The sequence below is a fragment of the Mandrillus leucophaeus genome, unplaced genomic scaffold (assembly GCF_000951045.1).
Source record: "Mandrillus leucophaeus isolate KB7577 unplaced genomic scaffold, Mleu.le_1.0 Scaffold1136, whole genome shotgun sequence".
Taxonomy (NCBI): Eukaryota; Metazoa; Chordata; class Mammalia; order Primates; family Cercopithecidae; genus Mandrillus; species Mandrillus leucophaeus.
The window spans coordinates 231,157-242,220 of NW_012099610.1; the positions used below are offsets into that span (position 1 = coordinate 231,157).

The 11,064-nt window shown below is 36.6% G+C and overlaps 1 protein-coding gene across 1 annotated transcript in view; it reads left to right on the forward strand.

Moving 5' to 3' along the window:
• LOC105551008 overlaps positions 1-11,064 on the forward strand; it is a 208,671-nt gene that overhangs the window by 3,680 nt on the left and 193,927 nt on the right. The window contains exon 2 of the mRNA XM_011996120.1: positions 436-546. Coding sequence (XP_011851510.1) covers positions 436-546 — 111 coding nt within the window. The remainder of the gene's footprint in view (positions 1-435; positions 547-11,064) is intronic.

The following is an 11,064-nucleotide window of genomic DNA, read 5'->3' on the forward strand; positions in this document are numbered from 1 at the left end:
GTTTGCTTAAAGCGCAGTATTGGGGTGGGAGTTACCCGATTTTCCAGGTGTTGTGTGTCTCAGTTCCCCTGGTTAGGAAAAGGGATTCCCTTTCCCCTTGCGCTTCCCAGGTGAGGCGATGCCTCGCCCTGCTTCAGCTCTCACTGGTCGGGCTGCAGCAGCTGACCAGCACCGATTGTCCGGCACTCCCTAGTGAGATAAACCCAGTACCTCAGTTGAAAATGCAGAAATCACTGGTCTTCTGTGTCTTTCGCACTGGGAGTTGGAGACTGGAGCTGTTCCTATTCGGCCATCTTGCTCTGCCCCCCAAGTCATCTGTTTCAAAGACTTATAAAAGACATACCAGATTCAATGATTATTTTAACTAACACATACCAATAATTATTTAGAAATTGTTATTGAGTGTCTCTCTCCCTCTCTGTCTTTTGTTTTCAGAAAAATGTGATGAGCCACTCGTCTCTGGACTCCCCCATGTGGCTTTCAGCAGCTCCTCCTCCATGACTGGTAGCTATTCTCCCGGCTATGCCAAGATAAACAAGCGAGGAGGTAAGCCAAATTTTGATTCATTTATCAATAAACATGTTAAATAAGAACATGTTATATTTACAGCCATATATATATAATATATATATAAACTCACACAACAGATGTTGACAGATACCAGAAATCATTCTTGCCACTTCTATTAAAAGATCCATAGAAACCATTAACCTCTCATGTAATCTCTATTGGGGAATAACATAGGAAAACTTAGGCTGGAAGTGGGAGATACTAAATTGTCCGGGATAATAGAGTCAAAATGGCATAAACATTTAGAGTTAAAATTCCTATTAATCAGAAAATCATTTAGAAAGATGTAAAAAGGAATCGATTCCCACAATGTGTACAGTGTATTAAAAAGAGCACTTTGTATTTACTGTATATTAATGTAAAAACTTAGTTCCTATTGAAAATGCAAATGACCCTTATAATTTTTCCTCCAGTACCCAGAATGTGCCTCTATTATAAAATCTGTGTGAAAAAATAGTTAGATATATGCAACTACAACATGAGTTCTTGATCTTAAATCATGGTATTTGTTAGTAACTGGAAGTTTCCAATGTTCTAGCAATTCACTGAGAGTAAAAGAACATAATTAAGGACAGAGGCAAAACACTTTTGCTTCAAAGGAACACTGGTACAAATATCAGCAAATGGCAACTTAAAAAGGAAAGAAACAATATTGTCTTAACTAAATATGAATCAACAAACAAAGACCATGATGTTTAATTCCGTAAAACAGGAATGATGGTTGACACGGGCTTCAGTGGAGAGGGATTAAAATTAGAGATAATCTGTTAAAAGGTACAAAGTTTTAGTTAGACAAGATGGATAAGTCTTGGATATCTATTGTGTAGCATGGTGACTGTAGTTAATAATATGTTGCATGCTTGAAAATCGCTAAGATAACAGCTCTTAAGTGGTCTCACCATGTACAAAAAATAACTGTTGTGATGGATGTGTTAATTATCTTGAATTAATTATTTCACAATACATGTATCAAAACACCATGTTGCATACTATAAATATATACATTTTTTTGTGATTGCACCTTAATAAAGCTAAAGGAAACTAAGAAATGTGAAATCATAAAACAATCTAGAATCAACCAATTCTAGAAATAAAAAAAAATAAAAGGGAATGAATATATGAATATAGGAGGAAGCAAGGAAGGGAATAAAGGAGAGAAGGGGGAAGGGAGGGAGGAAGGAAGGAAGGAAGGAAGGAAGGAAGGAAGGAAAAATGAAAAAAGAGAACAGGAGGAAACCCAAAAGAAAAACAAGAAGAGGAAAAAATAAAGGAGGAAGAAAAAATATTGCATCAGAAAAGAAAAGTTTATCAGATTTACAAAGACCAAAAAAGAGAAGAAAACAGATAAGAAAAAACTAGCCTAGTGTATACAGAATAATATATAAGGTATTCACAGAAGTATGAAGAGGTCTCAGTTAGCAAAAAGACTTGGTGAAAAAGTGATACACAAGCAAAGGTAGAGGAACATGACAAAAATGCAGCTTTCGTGTAACATTAGTATATATTAGCTCATTTTTATAACCTGATATTCATCAGGCTATGGACATGAGAGACTTGTTGAGTTACTATAAGTTATCAAAAATTCTGCCTAATGATGTTGAAGTAATATAAATTTTATTTCTCTCTCATAAAAGTCATTGGAAACAACTATTAAAGAATGAATATAGACAGAAAAACATGAAACAAGGAACTGGCCATACCCAAAAGGTATGCAGACCTTCCCAGTACTAGGAAATCTAGGACAAAATATGAAAAAGATATACCATATAATTCTGGTCCCAAGAGAATGTACTGTTCCCTAAAAGAAGTGCCATAATACCAAGAGACATAAAGCACCTGTGAGGAATGGAAGCAGAGTCAGAAAATGTTGCTTTCAAAAGCTTTGAGTGAAAGTATGACTGAAGAAGATGATTTGCTCAGTAAATTTGGGCAAGTCAGGTTCTATCATGCAAACAGCACTTCAGGAATACAAATGAGACAATCTAGTCACCAATGAGAAAATGGAAAGTGCACAATAAAGAAATTGTGGCCACATGACTGGTGTTGAGCAGGGAACCCATTTCCATATACGACCTCAACTAAACAATGCAGGTGCTATAGTTGTAGGAGAGAGTATAGATGTTATAGGCACAGAAATTTAAAAGTGTCAATTATGGGAATTAGATGTGGGAATTTTTTCTTTTTAACCTTTCAGAGCAGCAGGCTACCAGATGCTGAAACTTCAGATATAAATTTATTTTGCCTTTGATTTTTTATGGGAATTAATGTCTTTTACTATATATATATATATATATAGGTTTTTTGTTCTCATTTAATTCTAGAAAAGTTAAATTATTTTATCTTTGCTTTAACATAATACAAGATACCACTTTACATCATTTAGAGCTAGTTGTGTATTTATCTACTCATATAGAGACAGTCAGATATCTGATATTAAGCTTCCAAAATGTTGATATATTTTTTAACTTGGATACTGGGATTTGAGGAGTGTCTTTACTTTCCCTATAGTAGTTTTGTCTGTAGTTTGTAGAATATATATTTATATCTGATAGCTAGCTAGGTAGGTAGGTAGGTAGGTAGAGAGAAATAGAATGCATTTCCAGAAAGACAGATGTTTCAAAAGCAAAAATCTATAAAACAAAAGTTACAGTTTCTTAACTGTGTGACCCGAAGTTCATCTCTTTTGGACTATTGATATACTGGATGGTCATACATTAGGGTGAAATTCTCATGTTGGGAAAGAAACTGTTGTCTGTCCTATAGATATAGGTTTACACTTTGCTATAGCCCATTTTATCAACATTTGTTACGTGGGGTGGTGCCACCACGTACTTTTTGACTCTTAAAGACTGCTTTGCTTATCAGCGTTGTGCTGTCCGTAAGGACATATAACTCGCCCTCCCCAGCCCTCTCATTTTTGCTCCCTAATTTTTACGGATGGTGAGGTAACTAAGCTATATCTTCATCCTTTGTGCTGCTCTGCCTCTGCAGGTACAGACAAGACACATACGTGTAGGGCTTAACCCTTGTCGGCCACATGAGTGTGGGGCAAGGGAACTAGCATGAGAAAGGAAGGTTATAGCCTCTCCAAGGAAAAACAAAAAGAAAGTCATATATAGTTGTTATAATACAAAACATTTTTTTTTTTTGAGGGTCTCGCTCTGTTGCCTGGGCTGGAGTGCAGTGGCGTGATCTCAGCTCACTACAAGCTCCACCTCGTAGGTTCAAGTGATTCTCCTGCCTCAGCCACCCAAGTAGCTGGGATTACAGGAGAGTGCCCACCATGCCCAGCTGATTTTTGTATTTTTAATAGAGAAGGGGTTTTGCCACGTTGACCAGGTTGGACAACAAAATATTTTATTCCACTCTAAAATTTATATGCAAATGCCCTTGGGAGAAGAGACATGTAGGGTGAAATTCATGATAACATATACGTGGCTAATAGCCTGCATTGAGAGAAAAGAGATTTTTTTCTTTAAGTATAACATGATGTTATATATCTGGAAGATATAAAGAAGACAGAGAATTCCAAGCAGAAAAAAAATACATGAGCATTACCGAATCCAGGAATGTTGGAGATACATTTTCTTAATTTACAAGTGGCAAGAGTCATCTGATACACTATATAGGCATCTGAAAGGGAGAAGATCATATACTAACAGAAAAATATAAGAATGTAACCTACTAATTATACAAATGCTGAAAAAAACAAATTCAGTTGAGCATTATGTTGATAAACATTGGCTTTAAGTTTTATTATTTACTTAAATGATATTCCTAAAATACATTTTGGAAAGAGACTTCATAAATACATAGAAAAGCACCGTATAAATGCAAATATTCAGATGACAGATAGTCACATATTTGTGAAATTGAATTTAGTTTATGGGTCTCCACAATACAAATCCATCTGCTATAATCTTGATGTCAGGGACCAGTACGTGGCAAAAGTGGGGAGGAAATGTGACGTTTAAATGAAAAATCCATGTGTAATTCTAACATGTCTTTTGGAGCCCACTGCTTTTAGTTTGTTAGTGCTGTTGTTGTTTTGTATCAACGCCTTATTCCTGTGATCTGTGTACTGATTTATCCTCACGTTTTTAATCCATTGAAAGCTTGTGTCATTCTGAGTTAATGGCAGTTAGATGTGTTACTCTTTCCAAGGTTAGCACAGATACAAAACCTTTGAAAGTCTGAAACAGTGTATCTCTTACCTTGTTTTTAATATAGAATTTTATAGATTATACACTGCTTTCATCTGTGCTCTAATTGTTTCTCAATCTTCATAACAACCTGGTTAGAAAGAATGGTAAGTTAGAGATGCCAATCAATTCTTCTGCCAAACTTTCAACCTTGTACTTCATATGCCATTTATAGAAATCAGCCCTTTTCTCCTGCCAGAAGCACAGCCATCCACCACATGGCTCAGGTCTTCCTCCACTACCACAGAGGCTTAGCGAGAACGCCTGATCTCAACGGATGCTATTAGAATCTCTCTGCTTTGTTAGGTGACATCATTTTGGGAACCCAGGGGACTACTGGGGAAACGATAACAGGCTATGTGTAAACTAGAAAGAGAGAAGAGGAGAGCAGATGCTGGGGAAGAAAGGAAGGCATGAGTCCGGGGAACCTGCACAGAGAAGGATGAATCAAGCTCTGGTTTCACTCACAGCCTCTTTCAGGCCCCTGTTTCCAGCTGGCTTAACTTCTGACTGTACTTCAACTTGAGTCTCTGAGATTATCCTTCCACTTCTAATAGTCACCTCCTCCTGTCTGAGCTCATTCAAGTTTTTCTTCCTAGTTACTAAAGGACTTTTGGTTTTAAAGAAAACACAAACAAAAACTAGTTATTATCCCCATTTTACAAATTCAAATAATACATATAGAAACCCCAAAATACATCATTAGTTTCTAAAGTAGCATAGTTAGGGAACAATGGCACAGGAAGAGGGACACAAATCCATGTCCTCTGCTGGAACCCAACACTCTTTATATGTGATTATATCAGATGAGGCAATATCAGTGCTGCCTTTTTTAATTAGCCCAATGATGGGGCCTAAAGTGAGTTTGAAGGTTTCAGTCAAGTTTGATGTATTTATGCTTATATAGCCAGAGAAACCCAATCATGCAATCTCAGCATTTCCCAACTAACGTAGATCCTGAATAATTTTCTTTCTTTTCACCTTCCTGCCACTTATTTTTACTTAGTAGATGCTTCTAAGAATCTTGTTTGTTGCTTCCTCAAAGACGTTTCCTCCTATGTATTTTCCCTGAGTAGTTTCTCCCATTTTAAGAATGTGTCATCTTCTCTCTTAAACCAGAAGGCAGAAGGTTGTGGTGGTGATGTTGCTTTCACGTCAGTTTTCCTCTATTTCCTTTAGCAGGGAGAACACATTACACCTGCAGGCCACATAATTAATAATCACTTATCAAAGGTGTATGTGAATAACAGATGTTTGGAGAGACTGCTAGAATAGATCTCTTGAAGTTCCTACTTGCATCTTAAAGAGAACCACAGTCCTTACCTTTCCTTAAAAGATACCACTTTATACTAGAATGATTTCTAATCTTTTGGGTATATACCCAGTAATGGGATTGCTGGGTCTAATGCTATTTTTGGTTCTAGATTCTTGAGGAATTGCCACCCTGTCTTCCGCAATGGTTGAACTAATTTACACTCCCACCAACAGTGTAAAAGTGTTCTTACTTCTCCACATCCTGACCATCCTGACCATCCTGACCAGCATCTGTTGTTTCCTGACTTTTCTTTTCTTTTTTCTTTGAGACAGAGTCTCACCCTGTCACCCAGGCTGGAGTGCAGTGGCATGATCTCAGTTCACTGCAAGCTCTGCCTCCTGGGTTTATGCCATTCTCCTGCCTCAGCCTCCCAAGTAGCTGGGACTACCGGCACCCGCCACCACACCTGGCTAATTTTTGTGTTTTTAGTAGAGATGGGGTTTCACCATGTTAGCCAGGATGGTCTCGATCTCCTGACCTCGTGATCCATGTTTCCTTACTTTTTAATGATCACCATTCTTACTGGCATGAGATAGTATATCATTGTGGTTTGATTTGCATTTCTCTAATCACCAGTGATAATGAGCTTTTTTTTTCATATGTTTGTTGGCCGCAGACCAACTCAAATGCTCATAAATGATGGATTGGATAAAGAAAATGTGACACACATACATCATGGAACACTATGCAGCTATAAAAAAGGAGTTCATGCCCTTTGCGGGGACATGGATGAAGCTGGAAGTCATCATTCTCAGCAAACTAATATACGAACAGAAAGCCAAAAACTGCATGTTCTCACTTATAAGTGGGAGTTGAACAATGAGAACACATGGACACAGGAAAGGGAACATCACACACCGTGGCCTGTCGGGGGTGGAGGGCAAGGAGAAGGAGAGCATTAGGAGAAATACCTAGATGACAGGTTGATAGGTGCAGCCAACCACCACGGCACATGTATACATACCTATGTAACAAAACTGCATGTTCTGCACATGTATCCCAGAACTTAAAGTTAAAAAAAAATTCACTAAAGCCACAGTTTCCAGTTTAATTTTAAAAAATTAACATAAAAAGACACCACTGAAGTTAATAATCGCCACCATGCCTTGATGCCACAGCTTGCTCAGATAATCACTGTAGGCTGGTGTCATTTTCCACTTCCTGTTGGCCAAGAGGAAGTTCTAGTGATTAGCACGACTCCAACCTCTTCCCTAGTTAACACTTGCAGACGCACGTCCACCTCCGGAAACATGCTGGGCTGCCTCTTACAGGCTCCCAGGCAGCTCAGCAAACAGTAATGGCTTACTCTACTCTTGAGAAATCCATTGTTCCTGCTACTCCTGGAAAGAAATTATTCCCTTTTTTCCACTCTCAATCCTCTTGTCTCTGAGTTACATTTTTAAAACACCTTATTTCCCGCTGCTCTTTTGTTGCTCTCCTTTTTGCCTTTAAATATTAGAAGGATCTGTCACAACTAATTAAATCTAGAACTGCAGCAGATATACTATAAACTGGGAACGGAACCACAGTGCGTCCATGAGGGCATTGTCCGTCTGTGTGGCCTAGAGCCTCCTGCTGGTGCTCTTCTGCTGTCTCTAGTCCCTTAGTACTCCTTTGTTATGTACATAAGCCCACTCATGACAGCCTGAATCTGCCACAATAGGCAGTATTCTTAACCTTAATTAGGAAGCTTTTCTCTTAGAATATAACGTTAAGGCTTAAATTATGAAGTAAAGTTCCCAATTGATGAGATTCTGCCCTATTTTTGCCGCTTCCATTCCAATGTTTTTCTTCTTTTCCTTTGCCAACCTCTACCATGTAGTACTTTAAAAAATTTGCCCCTTTTCTCACTCACAGATAATTCATTATTACTTAAGTATGAAGTAATCGGTGAAGTGTTACCTCTCTTAGGACTATTTGCCTTTTAAAAGCACATCCTTGGGAGCAGAAAAATTCAAAGAACTGGTTTTCTAATGGGGCATTTCAGGATATTTGACATTCCTATTTTGGCTGGTCATACTTCTTCATCTTCAAATGACTCTCCTGGAAACACCTGCTGATTTTGTTGGCTCTGAGGCAGTGCTGAGCAGTAAAAGGAGAGTGACTTATATTCACGCATAACTAAGTTCCAGTACTGAGCTGACCAAGGACAAGTATGGGATTAGTCAGTTATTTAAATGTATTGCATCTTGGTTTCCTGATTTCTATGATTACTATATCTGAACGAGGATATAGTAATGATAAAGGATATCATATGGAATAATTTGTCATCTGAGTCAGGCACTTTTGACATTGAAAGAGAGTATCATTAATAGTTACACGAGGGTAATCCTGGAAGTATGGTCCGTCTACTTATAGTTCAAAATAAAATCAGTTATACTATTCAGCAGAGCTATTGTGAAGGTTAAAATAAACAATTTACACAAAATATGTTACATTGAAATATTAGTCTCTTTCCCATAAGTTACTGCCAGCTTCTAAAAACACTATAGATACCAACATTTTAACACAAGGTGAATTAAATACCTTTGTCATTACAAAGATGATGTCTCCTTAAAAAATTATTGTTCGAATTTGTGTATTTGCCAATGTATGTGTGTTTCCCCCATTATCATCTAAGACAAAATATTACCATAATAATTAAAAAATTGGTAAAATAACATTTTTAAAAATTTCAATATTTTGGGGATATTAAGGCTTATAGTAACTTAAATATGCTGTAAGCCTTTTCACCTCAAACTCCTTTCAATTTAAATGAAAGAGATTATGCCAGTGATTTTTAAGTGTTGTTTTGCTCTTATTATCTTAATGTCATTTGAATTTGATCTCTTAGAATCTATATATCTTATAGAAACTAACATGTAGTTATTATGAGCCTCAGATAAAATGTTGTTCTGGACATTAGGGCGAATAAAAAGTGTCACCTTTGTTTTCCTTAGCCCTATATATTCTGTCTTTTTAATATAACTTTTCAAAGATTTCTTCTAAATACCTCACAGTTTTTATATCCACCTACCCAACTGAATGAGAGTTTCCATCTAACTGATATTGTAAATTTTCTTTTGCTTAATTCTCAATGATAAACCAAAATTTTGGCTTAACTGGGAATTTTATAAAATTAAATATGTAATACATGGAATATTTGTATCATTGACACTTGTTATAAATGATAGAATGTTGAAAACATACTCACCAGGCAATGACTCATATATTTTGTTTGGGCATGCCTTTTGAATTTTTAAATAGTATTGTTATCTTTCAACCATTACACTAAGTTTTATAATGTTGGTATTTCAACACCTTGTTTTTATTTTCTTCATAGAAATCTTTGCTAGGTTTTGTTGCAATTTCCATAGAGCAATGTTTCCCAAAGTGCATGATGTTACTATGTGTTGTGAACACATGTACATACACACGTGTTTCCATAATCGAATCAGACTGGGCAGATGTTGTGCTCTGGGACCTTCTTTTGGAGAATCAGAGATCCTCTTTATCACAGAACATCTTTAAGACCAGCAGAATACATTTCCACTTTGGGATTTGCTTTTATAAAATTTAGCTAAACACTGTGCACATCAAGGGCTTTAAATGGGGTTTCTTTAATGTGCTTAGAAATATAGTTGTATCTCCCATGGGTTTACTACTGTGTTTCTGGAAATACTGATTCTAAAAGTTCTTTGATAATAAGTCTAGTGATTTTTAGTTTAACAGAATGAACTAGACTTAATTAGGGAAAAGAGAATAAAGATAAAAGTTTTTCAGTTTTGGACTTTTGAGATGAATATTTTAGTTAATTATTTTTAGGAAGTAGCTATTTTCCCATTTGTGTACCAAATTCTATATATCTTAATATTTTTCGTTGAGAAAATAATGTACTGGCTTAACATCAATGCTATCACATTGATCCCTGCTGCCGCCTTTGAAATGGCTCTGGAATATTGATTGTCTAACACTCTCTTTATATCACAACATTAATAGCTGATTGTCTAAAAGAGGGGGAAGTTTGTGAATAATTCATTGGTATAATGTATTTTGTAATTTTACTTCAAACAAAATACTGAAAACTATCCTATTTGGTACTGGCCCTATAAAATTTAGGACATATGGGATGAGATAACCACATCTGAACTAGCAAAGAAATGTATGTAAATAAAAAAAATTAATTTAAGAAGATGTGAAGAATAGATATACCTTTGTAAGACTGTTGATATGGATCTAGATTTTTTGTTACCCATAGGAGACATCTTGGGCCACTTCCTACTTACGTTCAATTGCCAAGATTCCTCACTCACTTCTATAATGCTAAATTCTGAGTGGATACTCTCTAGGATCCTGTCGTAACTGAACGCCCATGGTGTAGCCAAGAAAGATCATAATTCCTTGGTCTTGATCTTACTGGGCTCTTACAGATTCTTAGTGGTCTGGACCACACCTCCCTCTGTGCGTAGATATCTTTTCTATGAAATTTCTGGAGAATGGTCAGGATATCTAGGCAAAAAACCTTATCAAATATTTACACATTGAATTTTTCTTTCTAAACCATTGAAGAACATAGGCAAAATGTGTTTTTGAGAATAATCATTTCATATTCCTTTATCCCTTTGGTATTTTTTTTTTTTTTTTTTTTTTTTTTTTTTTTCTTTTTAAGACAAGGTTTGTCATCCAGGCTAGAGTTCAGTGGCATGATCAGGGCTTACTACAGCCTCCACATCCTTGGCTCAAGTGATCCTCCCATCTCAGCCTCCCGAGTAGCTAGGACTATAGACTCGCACCACCATGCCCTGCTAATTTTTTTTTTTTTTTTTTAAATATTTGTACTCACAGGGTTTTGCCATGTTTGTCAGGCTGGTCTCAAACTCCTGCGCTCAAGTCATCTACCCATCTTGGCCTCTCAAAGTGCTAGGATTATAGGCATGAGCCACAGAGCCCGACCTATATGCTAATTTTATTCATAGTCTTCAGTATTTTTCACATCTC